This window comes from Pleurodeles waltl, chromosome 4_1 (genome assembly GCF_031143425.1).
Source record: "Pleurodeles waltl isolate 20211129_DDA chromosome 4_1, aPleWal1.hap1.20221129, whole genome shotgun sequence".
Taxonomy (NCBI): domain Eukaryota; kingdom Metazoa; phylum Chordata; class Amphibia; order Caudata; family Salamandridae; genus Pleurodeles; species Pleurodeles waltl.
The window spans coordinates 15,330,749-15,351,650 of NC_090442.1; the positions used below are offsets into that span (position 1 = coordinate 15,330,749).

At 45.3% G+C, this 20,902-nt stretch overlaps 1 protein-coding gene across 1 annotated transcript; it reads right to left on the reverse strand.

Annotated features, from left to right (window-relative positions):
- Positions 1–891: 891 nt before the first annotated feature.
- On the reverse strand, positions 892–15,248 carry LOC138287245 (zinc finger protein 250-like). Its single transcript, XM_069227607.1, has 2 exons — positions 14,021–15,248; positions 892–2,874 (listed from the first exon to the last, which is right to left on the reverse strand). The coding sequence occupies exons 1-2, from the start codon at positions 15,048–15,050 to the stop codon at positions 1,715–1,717; spliced, it is 2,190 nt and encodes a 729-aa protein (XP_069083708.1). The 5' UTR covers positions 15,051–15,248; the 3' UTR covers positions 892–1,714.
- Positions 15,249–20,902: the final 5,654 nt, after the last annotated feature.

A 20,902-nucleotide genomic window follows, 5' to 3' on the forward strand; every position in this document is an offset into this window, starting at 1 on the left:
TATCATCCTTCATCAGCCAGGCTAACTTGAATCCAGTGGCATAGTGAGTCCGGGACCCACGCCTGGGCATAACCGGTGCACTTATGGCGACAAAAACAAACAAACACAAATGATGGACGGGATGCGGAACCAATCAAACAAGCTACAGCAAGCACCCCAACATGCCCAAATATTGGTGGTGACTTGGTCACTGGAGTCTGAGTGACACCAGAGCAGCCTCGCAGAAAGCCTAGCACCAGGCGTTGGTATGTCCCTTGTTCCATGGTCATTGATGGCTGCAGGTGGATCTTTTGTGTGTTGAGTTGCTGGGGGATGAAGGAGAAACACATTAACAGTATGCTTCATGAGAGCATACACAGTGCACTTCGATGTAATGGTTTGGAGGCAAGCTGCGTACACTCACTGATACCACATGGTCCAGAGTAATCCACATATATTACGCCAACCCATGAACTCAGTGAAGGGAAAGGTCAAAGGAACACGAGTGTTAAACTTAATAAGTTGTCTCTGGAAACATCAACAATGCAAATTGTACTTGTAACGCTTGCACTACTCTAATAAACACAGTGATAGTGCTAACTACACACTAGAATGCCGCACCTCTGAGGGACCGGTGGTGGAAGAGCTTCAGATTAGCATACGTTTCTCCCACCCCTTCCCGTAACAGAGAAAATATACTGAACGTACTGATGGGTTTGAAGTATGCTCCGTCTTTTTTCCAAGTGAAACCTGCAGGCAGGCTGGTTTACTAGCAAAGGCTGATTGTATAAAATAAGATTCTTGGTGAACATCTCACTGCTGCAGTGTCCTTAGTCTAATTGCCAATCTCACTCCTCACACAGAACAGGACCACAACTGACCTCACAAAACACATCACAGCATGCAATGAAATAATCCTTATAGTGTCTTTATCTAACAATCTGTATGTGTAATGCTATTCTCAACAGAATAAACCATCTCAAAACTGCATGAATCATGTAACAATTTAGGCAGTTAAAATTTCAGAATAATTTGGTTCATGCCACCTTTGTATGTTGTTAGAATCTACACAGCCATGTATTCTGTTCTGATCTATCCGACTGGACGGGTTGTACAGAATTTTTACACACTTTGTCTGAAGATGCTGATAGGAAGTAGATATCCCTACTTTAGTGATGAAATGAGTTTTGAATTTTCATCCTCAAATGGTTTTTGATTCTTATTTTTTTATTTGCCCAGGTTTTCAATACTTCTTTGTTGAGTCCTCAAAGTTATGTCCCTCAAGATATTTTGCTCCACATTTTCCACACTTGGTAACATGTCATCACTCCTGCATACATTTCATATGTGTCTAAAAATTCTCATGTGCAGTGAAGCAATTCTCAGTGAAGTTTGTTGCTTAATGGAGAATAGCTGAAGGGTCCACATTCTGTTTGGGGATGCTGCAAATTCTGAAGTTTGTCCTTAAATTTAAAGCTTTTGAGACATTCAGAGGAAAGTGAGTACCTCAGCCTTGATGTAGTCTTAGATGTTGCAGGTCTAATTTCAGCTGTAGAATCTTAGATGCCTTTTGGCAGTGCTTTGAGAAGACTTTTGTGTGTTTTACTTGATGTTGCTGAGGAGACGCTTTTTGTTTAAGGCTCTTTTCATAACATGGCGTTCTAATGTGTATATTCTTTGGTGCTATAAAAGAATTGACTTTCCATTAAAGATCTTGCTGAAGACAGTGTAGTGATTAAGGCCTCTCTCCTGTGTGTATGAGTTGATGACGTGCAAGGGTTGCTTTACGAGTAAAGCTCTTGGCACACACATTACAGCTATAAGGATTCTCTCCTGTGTGTATTCTTTGGTGCTCTATAAGAGCTCTCTTTCGATTGAAGCTCTTTTCACACGCAGTACAGCTATATGGCTTCTCTCCTGTGTGTATTCTTTGGTGCTCTAATAGAGCTCTCTTTCGATTGAAGCTCTTTTCACACACAGTACAGCTATATGGCTTCTCTCCTGTGTGTATTTTTTGGTGGTCTACAAGAGTACTCTTTTGATTAAAGCTCTTCTCACACACAGTACAGCTATAAGGCTTCTCTCCTGTGTGTATTCTTTGGTAGCCTACAAGATTACTCTTTTGTTTAAAGCTCTTCTCACACACAGTACAGCTATAAGGCTTCTCTCCAGTGTGTATTCTTTGATGCTGCACAAGGGCTCCTTTACAAGTAAAGCTCTTCTCACACACAGTACATCTATGAGGCTTCTCTCCTGTGTGTATTCTTTCGTGGTCCATAAGAATTCTCTTTCGATTGAAGCTCTTCTCACACACAGCACAGCTATAAGGCCTCTCTCCTGTGTGTATGCCTTGGTGGTCTACTAGATTTCCCTTTTGATTGAAGCTCTTCTCACACACAGTGCAGCTATAAGGCTTCTCTCCTGTGTGAATTCTTTGATGCTGTACCAAGTCTGACTTCACAAGAAAGCTTTTCACACACACATCGCATTGATAAAGTCTCTCTCTTGTGTGTTTTCTTTGAGGTTGTTGAAGATGTACCTTCTGCGTAAAGCTTTTCTCAAAGATATTGCAAGGAGTTTTCTCTAGACGTATAGGAGTTGCCTCATCAGCAAACCTTGTTTCATGCTCAGTGCAGGGATGCTGTCTTAGCGCTGTGTTTTTGTGCAGTAAAAGATGTGTCTTTCCAGTAAACGTCTTCTTACATTCAGCACAGCAATACTGTCCTAGGCCGGTGTATATTCTTTTTTGCCTTAGAAGTATTTTATTGTTAAATTTCTCACTCCTGTGTATACTTTGGTGTTTTCTTTCATTAATTTTATGAGTAAAATTCTTCCTTCCTCCAGACGCTTTAAGTTTCTCTTTACTATTCATACTTTCTTTCTGCGGCTGCTGTGCTGAGGAATAAAAAGAAGACTGAAAATTACACATGGGAAATATTTCTTGAAAAAACTGTGCTGTTATAATATGTGAAAGGTGGACAGTTATATCTAGGGAACTATGCAAATGTTACTACCTGTAAACAATCGTTTGCTGCTTATTGTATTGTAGGTCACATGGGGTGCACTATCCCGCTGTCATAGTTTGGGTTTTAAATATTAGAACATCTTTAGTTTAGATTGAGCTGAATAATGCATCAGCACGCTGACTCCAACTTAAATTATTGTGTTTTTTTCTCCATCAGAGTACATTTGTCTGCTTATATGTGTAAAATAATAAATAAACTGCTTAGTTAAACTGAGCAAACTATACACTAACTAGGATGTAGTGGCTTAAAAGGCGGACATATTACTCTTGATAAGACAATATTAAAATCTAAACTGGATACAAGAGGTGCTCTAGGAGGGCTAACCCTTCTCAACCATCTCATGACTGCTTTCACAAGAGTTTTGTCAAATACAGTCAGAAGTCTAAGTGTGGGCTAGGTCAGCTATATATGTAACAATATGTTATTCCTATAGTACAGACCTAGCCTAAAAGCTGCAGAGTGCTGTACAGGGACAAAGACAAGCATACATTTTTAAAGAGTTGAGCCCTCACTGGGGCAGTGTTGGGGCAGCCTTAATGGCTATGGGGATGTTGTTCCAGACAAAGGATATATAGATAGAAAAGGCCTGCTAACTTGTTTTTTCATAGTCTGCGGTCTAATGGTGTTCTTTAATCTTGCATTTGTAGTACTCAAGACTAAGAGCTGATAATAGGGAGAATGAGAATGACAAACGTGGTTAACTTCATTAAAGGGATAACTGATAGACTGACAAAACATCAGAAAGAGATAAAGGTTAAAATAGGAAGAATTCCCTAAGGGCAAAGCAAGACTACAATATTCACTGCACTCAGGGAAACTCCGATAATGACAATCTTGCCTTTGGGGGCCTAACAAATATTTACTGCCGGCAATGCCATTCGGCTGCGTCCAGAAGCGTATAAACTCGCGCTTCCACTGCACGGCACACTCTGCATTTGGAACGGGGGACCTGGGCCCAAGAGGTCTACACCTCCCAAGCATCCTGGCAGAAGGAGGCCGCCAATGGCATTCTTCCGCGCCCAGAGGTGCATAAAGCAGCACTTGCCCTTCTGGTGCGCGGTACACTCTGCATTTGGAATGGGGGACCTGGGCCCAAGAGGTCTACACCTTCCAAACATCCTGGCAGAAGGAGGCCACCAATGGCATTCTTCCGTGCCCAGAGGTGCATAAAGCAGCACTTGCACGTCTGCTGCGTGGTACACTCTGCATTTGGAACGGGGGACCTGGGCCCAAGAGGTATACACCTCCCAAGCATCCTGGCAGAAGGAGGCCGCCAATGGCATTCTTCCGCGCCCAGAGGTGCATAAAGCAGCACTTGCACTTCTGCTGCACAGCACACTCTGCATTTGGAACGGGGGCCTCTGCCCAAGAAGACTACACCTCCTGAGCATCCTGGCGGAAGGAGGCCTGCAATGCCATTCTGCCACGCCCAGAAGAACATAAAGCAGCACATGCACTTTTGCTGTGCAGCACACTTTGCATTTGGAACAGGGGACCTGGACTCGAGAAGACTACACCTCCCTGACATCCCGGCGGAAGGGGGTTGCCAATTCCATTCTGCTGCGCCCAGAGGCGCATAAAGCTGCACCTGTGCTTCTGCTGTGCGGCACGTGCCCGGAGTGGGCCCGTCTGTGCCCATCCGCGGCCAGCCGAGGCTGGGCTGGGCCTGCTCTCTTGGCTTCTGGCCACAGTCACCGGACAACTACTAGTATTGCTGTGCATATATATCTAATGAGACGGAGAATAAGAAGAGCAAAATAAGTGATTGTGCCGCCAAATTGTGTTGCCCCTGTCATCCTGCCCTTTCCTGCCACGGGGACTGAGGCTATTTAGGTGCTTTGATTGCTCACCATAGCTGTTAGCCTGATTTGTGGAATTGGGTGCTAATATTTAGCATAAATATGGGCAAGTGTACAACTGGAAGCCAGAAGCCAGCCCCCGAACCAACTTGTTCTACCACTGACACATTTCTAGTATGGGCAGTGGAGGATATTACCAAGGAAATAGACCTGGCAGAAAGGTGCCTATCTTTGGGGTGGCTGGGCTCAGTGAAGCTACAGGAATGCCTTTTGGTCCAGTGCCATAGCCACTGATGCTAATCATGGCTTGGAAATTGGCAGGGAGGTGCAACTAATTTCTTTTAGGACCTATGGATCCCGTCAATGTTACTTCCATAAAAGTCAAACATTCACCTGCTGCTAAAAGGATGAGACGTTGCAGAAAGGGGGCTGTTGGTGATTCATTCCCCCAACCCCGCACCAGCCAACCTTGAAGATACATCTTGGAATAACTTTTTATCCGCTATCAGCGACTTGCTTACGCCACTCAAAAATAAGTTGAACTCGAAGGGGAGGTAGAAAAAAGTACTGCCATCTGCCAGAAGTTTTCCTTATCCACTCTGGTTTCTAAATGCTTGGCAGGTGTTTTACAAAATGGGCTAGGTCCCACCGCTATTTCACAGGCTACAGATTCTGTAGCTGAAAATTCTGAGGAGGCTAGATTGAGGACCCCCGACATTGGGTAGTCAAGGGAGGACTGTTGCGTAGGCCAAACCACTTGGCGCTGCGCAACCACCAATAATAAGTTGCATGGTTTGTCACTGGGTGACTCGAGATCTAATATAACTCCTGCAGAGATTATCCCACTTCAGCCGTGAAACAGTTAAAAGTCTGTGCCTGCCACCATGCCCCCCCAACCACCATGGGGGAACTTCTTACCATTGATCTACCACCAGCCTGCTGCCCTTATGTAATCGTTATGGCTAATGTTCCCCCTTTACGGCCAGGCTAGATTGAACCCTAAAGAACAAAGTTATGCACTGGCTGACCCAAAATAACCTATTCTCACTCGACAGTGCTAACAAAAATTCTTTCAACTAGGAGAGTGGGCTGGGTTGGTCCATCTGCGAGAATCTTTGGGGGTGATTGTGTAATTATTAACTTTCAGAACCCTAGACTTGTGAGGATACTCTATCCAGGGCAGCTTTGTGCCCACTATGTGGTACCTCCCCTTTATTTTGCCGTTTGGGTGCATTTTATCCACATCTGCAATCTGCGCACCCCCTGGTTCATTCTCACATTGAGCCACATAACATTCTACCAGTGCCTACGAGTAACAGATATCAGGTCTTGGGTTCACTATCAGAGAATGATTGACAAACACATAATGGGCGGGTGGATAATCAGGCTGGGGGGCTCACTATGGAGGGGCCTACTGGGGACATAATGTCTAGGGGTCATAGTAGGGCCCCCCTCAACGATTCTAGAATCAGTTGGGGCTGTTAGTATGTCATTTGGTTGGGGAATATTGGGGGGGGAATCCCCGTACCATTAGCCTGCCTGAGGTGGCACTTGGGGGCAGTGAGTGTAGCAACAGCAAGTGCCATAAATTCGCCACATGGAATGTGTAGGGTTTACGCAATAAGATTGAGGTAGAGGAGTGGTGTAATGTTGTCAATGACCTTGATATTTTGTATCCAAGAATCGTGGTGTGGTGCCCCGATTCATGTACAAGGATTTACCTCACATTTCCTGTGTGCCACTGCCTTTCAATCAGTGAGGGCAAAGGGAGGGCTCCAGGTAACTATTTCAAATAAACTCCCTGTAGTAGTTAAAAAAACTTCTTGGGAGACCTGTAATTTTCAATTGCTGTGGTTAATATCTAGGAGTACGGCTGATGTGGTACTAATCAACTTTTATAACAATGTTTTTGATTCTACCTGTTGTAGAGTAGCTCACACTATGGATCACGGTCTGTATACATTTTTACGCCCAATTCATTCAACCTTCATCAAATTTTAGCATTCAACCCTGTTTTTTGCCACTATCTCAGACCTGGGGGTTCAATAGCCATGAGGGGGTCAGCCATGACCATTTTTGTCACAATGAATATGGAGAGGCTCTTAATTTAATCCTATCCATATATGACCTGATGCAATTGAGATGTCAACATGGAGATAATGGGGAAGGGGAAATGATTCCATCCCTTAGAGGTAATCACTCCTCATCCGTTATTGATCACATCTTAATGTCCTCATCTGCTAATAATGCATGTGACACCCCCCATATTGCTCAATCATCACTGAATGACCATCACCTGATTATCCTCCCAACCCTACTTTGGGGCTCTAAGCGAGAGTCTCATACCATTATGAACCAGGTTGATGCTAATAGGCCTAACGGAGTGAGATTGAAATGGAAAGACATTGACCCAGATGGCCTATTACAGAATATTGTGGGGGGGAGAATGTCTGTCTGAATTTAATTATTGTCCGCAAGACCAAACTGAACCTACAAGGTTGGTTAGTTGTTTTAATCATGTTATTACTTATCCCAAGGTTCTTCTGACAAGCCAACCAAAAGCTAGGCAGCTCAAGAGGAAAAGAATGGTTTGACCATGCATGTACTAAAGCTCGGGGGGAACTTAAGTCATCCCTCCATATCTCCCCTAGAGATCCTGTGGCAATTAGGTCATTACGTGGCACATATTGGTAAGCCCTAGAGTGAAGGAAGAAGTTGCTGAAGAAATAGACCTGGTAAAAATTAGCCCTGGCCACAGAAACAAATAATAACAATTTGTTCTGGGAAACAGTTAACAAGCCTTTTTTGTCTAATGAGGTGGTTCCCGAATTAGGCTCCAGCTTGTCCTGTGAAGCTTGGGTGGCCCACTTCTCTTTGATTTTTAAGCAAAAGAGAGGGGTGGTAGACCTATCTGGACAACAGGAGCAGTGGTGTGGGTATCCCACTTATTTAAATATTACCTTGGAGGAGGTCCTCCTGGCCATCTTAGGCAGTGCTGGGGGTACTAGGCTATAAGCCACAAGCTGCAGGCCTACCACTAAAATAACTTGGCCATAAAAGCTACTAAAATAACCTCCCAACAGTTTCAAAGTGGAAGATGTGGTCAGAGCTTTCCTTTGGGTTTACCGTAACACACCATGCTGCACCATTTAGTGCACAGAAAGGTAGAAACTTGCATGATTTGGACCACGTAATGTTCATTGGACAGCCTAAAGAGGGGCTAAGATACATTAGCCATCTAAAGATCGATCAACCATCAAGAGATGCATATGATATTGTAAAGCTATTGTTCAGAATGACATGATCACATAGCCAATTATTTGTTAAACAATCATACTGCTCAGGAATTACAAGGGGAATCAGATGCCAAATTTCCCCAGTAATTCCACATATCTCAGAGTAATCACCATTAACTTCACTGACTCACCCAGCAGAGTTATTTGTACCACTGATATTGGTGACTTAGCGGGAGGAAATACAGACAAAATCGTAAAAGGACATAAAGGCAGACATATCTAGACCTTTTTATGGGGCATATATTAGATAAAATAAAAATAGGCAAATATATCACCTAATCCTGTTTACTGCAATACAACTAACCCAGCTTGACATTCAGACCATGGTGTACATAACCCTAGAGACCACAGCACCACAGGCACTACCTGATCTTGAAAACCCCTTGAACTAGTAAGTTGTTCTATATCATAGAGTATGTTATGATACAAGGGACCATCTCTGACCTGCAGGTGCCCCAGTTCTATCTATGCACATGTCCCTACACACTACAGAAAATTAATGTTTTGAAAAACATTTTAGATGCCATGGACCTTGCCCTATCCGTTTCACCACTACACACCACGCCTGATTTACACATTACCTTGTCCTCTACAACCTGTCCGTCGGAAGGTAGCCTCTTTCTGGCCTTGTTACACCAACGTTTGGCCTGTTTGTGAGTATATGTCAGGGTGTTTTTACTGTCTCACTGGGATCCTGTTAGTCAGGGCCCCAGTATGTCACTGGGATCCTGCTAGCCAGGACCCCAGTGCTCATATGTTTGTGTCCTATATGTGTTCCCTTTGTGGTGCCTAACTGTATCACTGAGGCTCTGTTAACCAGAACCTCAGTGTTTATGCTCCCTCTGCTTTTAAAATTGTCACTGCAGGCTAGTGACTAATTTTACCAATTTTCATTGGCACACTGGAACACCCATATAGTTCCCTAGTATATGGTACCTAGGTACCCAGGGTATTGGGGTTCCAGGAGATCCCCATGGGCTGCAGCATTTCTTTTGCCACCCATAGGGAGCTCAGACAATTCTTACACAGGACTGCCACTGCAGTCTGAGTGAAATAACATCCAAGTTATTTCACAGCCATTTTCATTGCACTTAAGTAACTTATAAGTCACCATTATGTCTAACCCTCACTTGGAGAAGGTTAGGTGCAAAGTTACTAAGTGTGAGGGTACCCTGGCACTAGCCAAGGTGCTCCCACATCGTTCAGGGCAATTTACCCGGACTTTGTGAGTGCGGGGACACCATTACACGTGTGCACTACATATAGGTCAATACCTATGTGTAGCGTCACAATGGTAACTCCGAACATGGCCATGTAACATGTCTAGGATCATGGAATTGTCCCCTCAATACCATTCTGGTATTGGGGTGCCAATCCCATGCATCCCCTGTCTCCAGCATGGACCCCGGGTACTGCGAAATTAGCTCTCTGGGGTTTTCCTGGCAGCTGCAGCTGCTGCCAACCCTCAGACAGGTTTCTGCCCTCCTGGGGTCTGGGTAGCCCAGTCCCAGGAAGGCAGAACAAAGAATTACACCCTCCCCCTTTGGAAATAGGTGTAAAGGGCTTGAGAGGAGTAGCCTCCCCAGCCTCTGGAAATGCTTTGAAGGGCACAGATGGTGCCCTCCTTGCATAAGCCAGTCTACACCGGTTCAGGGATCGCCCAGTCCCTGCTCTGGCGTGAAACTGGACAAAGGAAAGGGGAGGGACCACTTCCCTGACCAGCACCTCCCCAGGGGAGGTGCCCAGAGCTCCTCCAGTGTGTCCCAGACCTCTGCCATCTCGGATGCAGAGGTGTGAGGGCACAATGGACAGCTCTGAGTGGCCAGTGCCAGCAGGTGACGTCAGAGACCCCTCCTGATAGGTGCTTACCTCTCTCTGTAGCCAATCCTCCTCTGAGGGCTATTTAGGGTCTCTCCTGATAACGAATGCAAGAGCTCACCAGAGTTCTCTGCACTTCTCTCTTCGATTTCTGCCAAGGATTGACCGCAGACTGATCCAGGACGCCTGCATAACTGCAACAAAGTAGCAAGAAGACTACCAGCGACATTGTAGCACCTAATCCTGTCGGCTTTCTCGACTGCTTCCTGGTGGTGCATGCTCTGAGGGCCTTCTGCCTTCACCCTGCACTGGAAATCCCGAAGAAATCTCCCATGGGTTGACGGAGTCTTCCCCCTGCTACCACAGGCACCAAACTTTTGCATCACCGGTCCTCTGGGTCCCCTCTCATCTCGACGAACGTGGTCCCTGGAACACAGGAGCTGGATCCAAGTGACCCCCACAGTCCAGTGGTCCTTCTGTCCAAGTTTGGTGGAGGTAAGTCCTTGCCTCCCCACACCAGACAGTAATCCTGTGTACTGCGTGAACTTCTGCTGCTAAGGCTTCTGTGCACTCTTGCAAGGATTCCTTTGTGCACAGCCTAGCCCAGGTCCCCAGCACTCCATCCTGCACTGCCCAACTCGCTGAGTTGACCTCTGGCTTCGTGGGACCCTCTTTTGTGTTGGTGAGTCGACAGTCGTGCTCAGATTTCTTGAACGTCTGTTCAAGTGCTTCTGCTGGTGCTGCCTGCTTCTGCTGGGCACCCCCTCTGTCTCCTCTACCAATGGTGACCTCCTGGTCCATCCTGGGCCCGGGCAGCATCCTTTATCCTCAACCGCGACTCTTGCAGCTAGCAAGGCTTGTTTGCAGTCCTTCTGAGTAGAAACAACTCTGCATTCTCCAGCACTTCATGGGACATCTTCTGACCAAAGGAGAAGATCCTGGCACCTTCCGTTGTTGCAGAATCTTCGGCTTCTTCCACCCGGAGGCAGCCCTTTTGCACCTTCATCCAGGGTTTAGTGGGCTCCTGCCCCCCCCCCCCCCAGACACTTTTGTGATTTTTGGACTTGGTCCCCTTCCTTTACAGGTCCTCAGGTCCAGGAATCCGTCTTCAGTGCTTTGCAGTCAGTTGTTGTCTTTGCAGAATCCCCTATCTCGACTTTACTGTCTTTCTGGGGTAGTAGGGTAACTTTACTCCTACTTTTCAGAGTCTTGGGATGGGGTATCTTGGACACCTTTAGTGTTTTCTTACACGCCCAGCGACCCTCTACACACTGCACTAGGCCTGGGGTCTCTTCGTGGTTTGCATTCCACTTTCAGAGTATATGGTTTGTGTTGCCCCTAGGCCTATTGTCTCCTTTGCATTCTATTGTGTTCTACAGTGTTTGCTCAAACTTTCTAAGTGTTTTACTTACCTGATTTTGGTTTGTGTGTATATTTTGTGTATTTTACTTACCTCCTAAGGGAGTATATCCTCTGAGATATTTTTGGCACATTGTCACTAAAATAAAGTACCTTTATTTTTAGTAACTCTGAGTATTGTGTTTGTTATGATATAGAGCTATATGATATAAGTCGTATAGTATGAGCGTTGCATGTCTCCGGGAGCAGCCTAAGCTGCTAGAACACTACTAATAAGGGATAACTGGACCTGGCACAAGGTGTAAGTACCACCAGGTGCCCACTATAAGCCAGGCCAGCCTCCTACACTGTCTTCCTCCCTTCCTAAGCAGCAGACCTTGACTGATGCACAAATCCCTTTATATTCTGTAACATCACGCAGACCCTGCTCAATGTTTAAAATGTTTAGTATGCATTAGCACAAAAAATGCACAGTTTCTGTCACACTCAATGATTAACACCTCACTTGCATCTGACACTTTGGGGATGATGAGTAGGACGACGCTTGGATAGAAATCCCAGATTCTCCCACTAATTTCTCAGAGTTCCTGAGCCCAGAATTGCAAAGTCCAGCCAGAGTTATCATTGGTGGGTGGAGTATTGTTTCGTAAGGATACACTTGCTCCACCCTACTTGATCAAGACTGTTGGAGTTGAGCTATGAAGACTTTTAGGCATTGTTGTGTAGCCATTTTAGTTATAGCTCCATGCACGTTATTTTTGCACACTAGGCCTACTGCTGTGCACTTTAACCTAGATACATTTTATTCAGCTTTGTTTATTATTTTAACAATAGCCACTTTTGCAGTCTTGTTGTATTCCTCTCTATCTAGCTATTTTAGCTAGGCCAGCACTGCGTTCTCAAACAAGACACTCTTGTTCACTCTGTGCTTCTTTCAAGGCTGCAGTAAGATAGGTTGCCGGTGAACGTGGTAAAAGTTTTGTCTCTGGTATTCATGGAAAAGTACACATCCTTACATAGGGAGATTTTCTCAGACCATCAGCTGTTTTATTATAAAAACACTTCCTTGTCTCTTACACGTTAGAGGGAGATTTGAGCCAGAGGATCACGAATGTATGCTGATTGATGAACGCTTCACTATAGCTGCTTATGCAGACTTCAAACCTTTGCTCAGGTATGGGGGATGATGTCTTCCCAGGGGAACCTGAAGGGCAGAATTAGAGCTTAACATGCTGTGCTCTATTATCGCCTAGGGAGGAATTAGTCTATTGACTCTAGTGACAATATTGTAGCGTTATTTCTGTGTTTCACTCTCCTTGTCACAATTCTAATCTTGTCATACTGTATTGTCCTGGTTATTGCAGCACATGCTTTGCTATCTAAGATGCAGTCGCTTCATTAAAACCTTATTGAAACATATACTGCCTCTGTTTGTCATTGTGTATGTGAGGCTAATGTAAATGAGAGAAAACGGATGAGACCTGGGTTACCACAATTTCCTTGAGGAGTCAATTATGTCATGCGTTTGGCTGCCCAATCATCTCTGCTCTTGGGTAGAGATGAGGCACTGCTAGATAGCCGGAGCAAAACCCGGATTAGGGTGACAGGTGTCACCTGTAGTGTGTTAAGATTCAGTCTCCCACACCACAGGCGATTCTGCTGCTCAAATCCAGTAGTCTCATTAGAATAATGAGAGCCTACGCGACAGCATGACATCTAACAAGAAAAGATTGACAATGCAATATTGGTAGACTGCCATGGACAGGGATGTGGAAAGGGTTGCTAGAGAGTGGACATGTTTTTGCAAAACGATAAAAAACTGATCTATAAAGTTCAGCCTGTGACAGACCTGGGTTGTTTGGCCTGTAACAGAGTGTGGAACAAAGGCTACATTGATTTATTTTGGTCTGTTTCCTTCCAGTGCATACATCAGAACTTTGCCATTGTGCTGGGGACTACAAGTCAAAGTGGTAAGAAGTAAGATTTGTATGTGAACCAAACACTCAAAGTGTCATCACTTTTCTTACTGACTTTTTTCCCAGAGGGGGTTTTCTGTGTGAGATGCTATCAGACAATAGCGTGCAGTTTGTCTTGCATGCCCCCCAGTTCTATCCACATGCACCTATGCATTACAGAAAAACAGACCACGTCGTATTGAACGCTCTGGGGTGCAGTGGATCTTGCTCTATCCATTCCATCACTACAGATTACACCTAATTTACAGATCACTTGTTTTCTTCTCACTGCCATCCTCACCTCATAAGCGCAGACCCTGACAGACCCACACATCCTCTTATATTCTCTACATTCAAACATCACACAGACCCTGCCCAATCTTTAAAGTGCCTCAGTTTCCACTAGCAAGAACAAAGGGCAATGTTTCTACTACTCTCAGCGAATAAGTTGAATCTGACACTTAGGGGACGATGAGTAGTACGGCACTTGGATTGAAATCACAGATTCTGCCACTAATTCCGCAAAGTTCTTGAGCCTGGGTTATGGACTATCATGCATAGACCAGAATTCAGGTCATTTTTCATATGCAGAGTCCCAATTCTCAGCCTATTTCTGAAAGAGCCACCAGCCTCCAAAGATGCCCCTCCACACAACTAAGATTTGGCCCCTTGCAAGTCTTACTAAGAATCTGGAAACATCCAATTTGGAGATGCTGTTTGTTACATTATTTCAGAACTAGACAATTTTAGTCCATGTTCTGAATGTTTATTTATTAAAAAACAAATACCTGGGATGCCTTTTAACAGCAATAGATCGGATTTTCCTCTCTCCAATGGGTCTGTGGCGATAGCTCCATCTGTATTAGCAGTATTCTGTGCCAGGAATGAGCAGGATACCGAAAGACCCTGCACATCAGTACATGTCGGTTGTAGGTTTGAGTTCTTATCCCAGTCCTCAGGATGCAGTGGTTCTTGCTTGTAGTTCTGATCACAGTTCTCAGGATACAGTGGTTCCAGCATGTAGTGCTGATCTGCATTCTGTGCCTCAGGGTGCATTGGTTCCGTCTTGCACTTCTGATGTTGTTCATGTGCATCAGAGAGCACCTGCTGCAGGCTTGCGTTGTGCTGTAGACTCTGTTCCTCTTGAAATGCTGGTTGTCTGCAGTGGGTTTGCTGTGGACCCTCACCATCAAAGCACAGCAACTCTTGCTTTATGCGTTCATCTGATTCCTTCTCATCTGGGAGCACTGGTTGTCTGCAGTGGTTTTGCTGTCGCTCATGTCCTTCGTGAAATGGTAGATGCAGGCAGATGTTCTGTTGTGGGTCCCAACTATCTGCATACAATTGTTTCTTCACAAGTTCCTCTGTTTCTGGCTGTGTGCACTGGTCCTGTTGTGGTTCCTCTTCATCATCAAACGCTGGTGTGAGACGAAGGTTTGGCTCACCTGGGTTGACAGGAAAATCCAGAGGAGGGTACCTGGAGATAGTACAGTCCTGCTGGTGTCCATGGCCATCCAGATACATAGGTTGGAGGCACTGGCTCTGCTGTGCTTCAAGCCAGTGTGGAGATGTAGGTTGAAGACACTGGATCTGATGTGGTTCACAACCATGTGGAGATGTAGGTTGAAGACACTGGATCTGATATGGTTCACAACCATGTGGAGATGTAGGTTGAAGGCACTGGTTCAGGTCCTTTGCCCTGACTGAAAGATTGATTGGAGGGGATCTTCTGAAAGAACAATCTCTAACTGTCACCGGACTGACCATCCCCAAGGACACACCACCACACTGACCCTTTTCTATACAGATTTGCTCCATAAGCCCAGTGACTCTAGATGGTATGTCCTCTAGGGTATTCTGCAAGTTATCCAGTTTGGCTTACAACTGCTCTAGCATAGATAAAAGGATCACATTGGGCAGGCTCCTCGATAGCGGCTCCAGCTCATGGTCCCGCTCAACATGTTTTTGTGCTCTTGAAGCTGACACATTAAGGACAGGCGAAACCGGGAGTGTGGCTCTTACACATTAAGGTGACCACTGTAATCTTCTTTTTTCCCTGGAGCCTGTCTTCGCCCCATTCTGATATTCAAGTGTCGGGGAAGGAAGGAAAAGAGAAAAGAAAACACGTTACCACAGGAGAATTAAGCCAAAATTCTTATTCCTGTCTTGCCAAGCCCCTGTGTTCTCAGTTGGGCTTTAAGTCAAATTAATGATTCATTATTTTAATGCTATATGCCGTCCTTTTCAAATTGGTAAAATTTGAATTAATTATGTATGCTGTTGGAATGTAGAACTCTTTGGAACCTTGTTTAGCCTCCACCAACCTCTCACCCCCACCTCTAGGAGTTCTAACAGCAGTAGCCAAATCAGCATAAAACACTGGTCGCTAAAACAAAACAACTAGCTGATGTCAAGCGCTGGATAGGATCCACGCTACCCGAGGTCAGGCTGCTCTCGAGGAACATTACAAGCATCACAAAGACACTTCTTTCAACTGAAGGTGTCTGCACAAATAAGACTCATCATGTGCAGGTTGTGAAGTTCTGAGCAGACTACTTCTGGCAGTACCAGTATCAGGAGTTGCTCTGTTGCACATCTAAATCCTGGTCAGTGCTGCCCCTCTGTGATATAGTTATAATTCATTCATGTGTGCTCTGCCCTGCCTGAAAGGACTGCCCTATCCAGAGCTTTTATATTTGTCAGTATGATCTGATGAACCATAAACCTATCATTTAACAAACTTTTGTAGTTGAGTCTTGAGGGATAATGGATTTTAATTAAAGGAAAAAATACAAGTTTACCTCTCAGGGATTGGACCACCTAGGTCATGTAATCTCTGCTGATATGGGGTCTGCCCCAAAAGATGATTTATTTAAAGCCATAGAAGAAATACCTAGACTCCTGAAAGAAGAAGAGGCACAAAGATTTTTTGTTAAGCCAGATTTTGTCCTGAGTTTGCATTTATTCACTTGTGCCATAGGAGCCGAGCTGAGGTAGGGTGTAGGCTAAGTGTGGAGTAAGGAACGTGAGAAGGAATTTGAAGATGTTAAGAAGTATCTTGTGAATGTTCACAATTTGCATAGTTTTGCCACAGAATTGCCTCATTGTGTTGTTACGGATTCCAGTGCAAGGGCCTAGGAGTGGAACTGAAACAGGGGCACGATCGAAAAGAAGCCATGGGCGTGGCACTGAAAGACTGTTATCAGCAAAAATCAAGGATAAGTTGTCAGTGCAGAACAGTGTTGCCTGGGAGCACACTGTTCTGCACTGACAGCTTATCGATTAAGATCACGTAAGGTATTTCGGGATGTGCAAGACAAAAGTAAGGTTGAGAAGCAGTTACTGGTGGCCAGGTATGGATCTCCAGATTGGGTGCAACGGGAGGGAGTGTTTAGAGTGCAGTAAGAGTGATAAGACTAAAAAGGTGCGGATTATCCCATCAGTGTGCAGAGAGTACACCACTCACCCCTGGCATCAAATTGCTCTGGACATTCTCTGCCCTTTACTACTTCGTATGATTCCCATTTATCTCTTTTTGTTAACGATTGAGCATTCTAGGGGCTTGAAATGGATACTGCGAATAAGGTCTCCACGTGTTCTGTGATCACATTTCCAAAGGAGGTTGTCATAAAGAGAGTAATCAGAAAGTTCTTTTGGCTGATAATGGCGATCAGCTGACCTCCAAAGATATAGAAACTATTCTTAAAAGAGATTTGGAACAGGGTGAATCGTACAGATACGCATTACATACTACAACTGGGGACAATACCTTTTGAACTTTTTAGGAAGACTCTGTAGGGTAGTTTGTCCATCACTGGTAGTGCTGAAAGTGGCTCTGGGCAGAATGAAGGTATTAAATGCATGTTTCAGAAAGAAGCAAAGAAATTAGGACTATGATGTCCACAAAGTAGTGTTTAGGACCTACCATGTATTCTGCTTTGGGATATGTTGGCTCAAGGTTGGGTGGAGCTCTATGTTATCGGTTTGTGTACTGATCTGTTGGGTGATGAATAGAAACTCTTGTCTTTTGAACACTGCAAAGCACGGTCGAACCTTAATGTGGTCAAGGGTGCTTCACAGCCCTGGCACTGTCTGGGCCTGCACAGGACTGGAATGTAGGTCTGTGATTAATGACCATGGCAGAGCTGCAGATTATGGGTCTGAAACCTATGAACCTGCTTCAGCTGGGAGTGCCCCAGTCTGTCAGATAGAACCAGAAGGGCACAGAAGCATCATAAAGTGGACTCAGGGTCACTCATTGCCCTGGACATGCTAATGACTAGAGTCTACATTAATAACCAAGGATCCTGAGTTAGTGAAGCTATGAACCTGCTTCAGTTGGGAGTGCCTGTGGCTGATAGTTAAAATTAGAAGGGCACAGAAGCATCATAATGAGGGATCAGGGTCACTCATGGCCCTGGACATGCTAATGACTAGAATCCAAGTCTATAAGTAACCTGAGTTAGTTAAGTAGTGAACCTGCTTCAACTGGGAGGGCCTGGGTCTGACAGATAGAACCAGAAGGGCACAGACGCATTGTAATGAGGACTCAGGGTCACTCACAGCCCTGGCAATGCTAATGACTAGAGTCTACATCTATAACCAAGTAACCTGAGTTAGTTAAGTACTGAACCTGCTTAAGTAGGGAGGGTCTGGGTCTGACAGATCAAACCAGAAGGGCATAGAAGCATCATAATGAGGGCTCTAGGTCACTCACCCTAGACATGCTGATGACTAGAGTCCAAGTCTATAACGAAGGAACCTCAGTTAGTTAAGTAGTGAACCTGATTGATCGGGGAGGGCCTGGCAGGCTGTTGGATTCTATGTCAAGCCCGGAGGCACCAATTATGCTTCTCAGTCTTTATTACTCAAAAAAACAGCAGCCAATAAAAAAACAGTAAACACAGAAAATACACTAACTGAGGCTTTGAACCTCGCCTCTCATAAACCACCAATGGTAGTCCAACACATTCTATAAACTGGAGAGGCACAATCTGACTTCCTATTTCTTTGCTGCTCCGCAGTCAGATAAGTCCCTCCCCATCTCACTGATCTATTTCACTCAAGGTGTTATATTGTGTATACTCGGTATTTCTTAGAGTATTTCTTGTTTTTCATGGTATTGTCTTCCTGTTGATAACGCGTGCTCCTCTTCTTGTGTGCGCGTCTGGGTGGGTGTTGCTAGCGTCGCATTCTATTTAATTGGTTCCCTGTCGATGAATGACAGAAATCAGTCTTGTTTGGCCACTTCTGAAGCGGTTGTTCGCCTCATCGGAGGCATCCAGGAATCCTTTCTTTTTTGTTCGTGACCGGTTGGTCAGGCAGCTTTTGCCTGACTTCCGGTTCGCTTTAGTGAAGCGCACCGCAAGACGCGTCGTATAGCCCAATTGGGCTACACACCCGAGCACGGTCTTTGGGAGGGGAAGTAACATTTGTCAACTTCCCTCTTCATACGTCGAGTGATGCCAGTCCCAGGCTGCAATAATGGAGGAGTTTTGAACATTATTAAAGATAACTATCCTCCTCTGTCAAATCGCTTCGTCTCCTTCAAGGATTTATTGTTCCTAAAGACTAGCGCAGCTTCCTTTTGATTTTGACGCCCCTGACCAAAGAAGGCTGGGGCTTCAATAATCTCCTTTATCTTTTCCTCTTGCAGATTCTGATTCCGACTTTTCTTCTTCGCATGACTCCCTTAAAGCTAAGAAACAAGCTAAGAAGCTCAAACTTTCCTCCTCTACTACTACTTCTCCCTTCGCTTTTGAACCTTTCTGACTGGGCCCCAGCCCCTGTGGAGGCAGATTATATGCAGTTGCATTTTAGGAAAGGGTTTGAAAAAGATGTCAGATTCAGATTGAAGTCAGAATGTCCTCGCCCTGATCTTCCCCATAAAACTGCGGTCACCCCTGAAATTGATAATACCATGGTGACTTTCCTCAAGAAATATAATAAAGATCTGAAAAAGGGATAGATAGAGCTCTCAGGGATTGTCAGGACAAGCTTCTGGATGTTTCAGGACCTCTTGCTAAAACTCTAGAATTAGACCTTTAGGGTCAGGAAACAGGAGCCGCTATCCACCCAGAAGTTCTGGCTGGGTGGACTCAACGAGCAATTTGTTTTTTTGGGAATGTAAACTGTGCTTTGGCATCAGAAAGAAGGAAATCTGTCTTATTGTGCATTGATCCGCGGTTGGTAGATCTGGCTTTTGCTGAAGCAGGTCCCCTGGCTGAGAGGCAATAATTTGGAGACAGATTTGTGAAGGATATTGCAAAATTTGTGAACACATTCACATCCCTGGATAAGTCTCAGTCTTCCCTCAAACAAATGAAGAACTCCCTTTTTGGGAGGGCTGGTCGATTTTGAGGATGTTCGACCATCCGAGGATACCAGCAAGGTCCTTCAAGGGGACATTTTTCATGACGCAGGGGTTATGCCCAAGAGGCTTCACAGCAGGTTTTTACCCCTCCAGATACAGAGGCCCACGCAAGCACAACACCCGAGGGTCCGGCATAGGTTTCAGAGCCACTGACAACACCTCTGCATGTAATAAAACTTCCTTTTCCTTCAATCCCTTTAGGAGGCAGACTAATGTATTTTGTTCAAAATTAGGCCTCTATTTCTTCAGACGTATGGGTTCTGAATACAGTACAAGGGTACACCATAGAGTTAACTTCCATCCCTCTGCAACCTGCGCTTCTGCCTCCTATCCTTTTTTCCCAACTAGACCAAACCCTTTATAGATTGCAAAATTCGAGATCTGCTTGCAAAGAAAGCTATCGCATTAACTTTCCGTCACCCAGTGGGTTTTTGCAGCAGCGTTTTCCTGGTTCAAAAGAAAGGAGCCGGTCAGAGGTTAGTCTTCAACCTCAGAAGTTTCAATCTGTTTGTAGTCTACCGCCATTTCAAGGTGGAAGGCATCCATCTTTTGTGAGACCTACTTCGGGACAGAGACTGGATGGTTTGTCTGGATCTCAAGGATGCATACTTATCGGTTCCTCTAGCCCCTTCACACAGAAGGTTTCTTCAGTTTAATTGGAGGGACAGTTGGTACGAATATCTGATGCTCCCTTTCGGCCTGTCTTCAGTTTTTTAAACATGTGGTGGAACACCTTCGTGGGAGGGGTATTCCCCTGATAATCTATCTAGATGAAATGATTATCCTGGCACAAGATCAGTCCCTGTTGCTGACTCACATGCATTGGGTGCGTTCTCTGTTTCAGGACCTAGAATTTGTGATCAATTACAAGACGTCATCCATGATACCGTCTCAGCAAATGGAATTCTTGGGATTCCAGGTGGATTCAGTGAAAGCTCAATGGTTACTTCCTTCCCAGAAAATAAAGTTGATCAAGAGGGAATTGAGAGTGACATTATCGAATCAGACTGTGGGGGTCATTCTGACCCCGGCGGTCTAAGACCGCCGGGGCCAGGGTCGGCGGGAGCACCGCCGACAGGCCGGCGGTGCTCCCAAGGGCATTCCGACCGTGGCGGTAAAGCCGCGGTCGGACCGGCAACACTGGCGGTCTCCCGCCAGTGTACCGCCGCCCTTTGGAATCCTCCAAGGCGGCGCAGCTAGCTGCGCCGCCGAGGGGATTCCGACCCCCCCTACCGCCATCCAGTTCCCGGCGGTCCGCCCGCCGGGAACCGGATGGCGGTAGGGGGGGTCGCGGGGC

Bases quoted from the DNA above. Each gene is read 5' to 3' on its own strand.
- LOC138287245 (XM_069227607.1), bottom strand. From the start codon at position 15,050: ATGGAGCAAATCTGTATAGAAAAGGGTCAGTGTGGTGGTGTGTCCTTG. The intron at 2,875-14,020 runs GTATTTGTTTTT...TTTATTCCTCAG, and splicing joins GCTGTTAAAAGGCATCCCAG to CACAGCAGCCGCAGAAAGAA.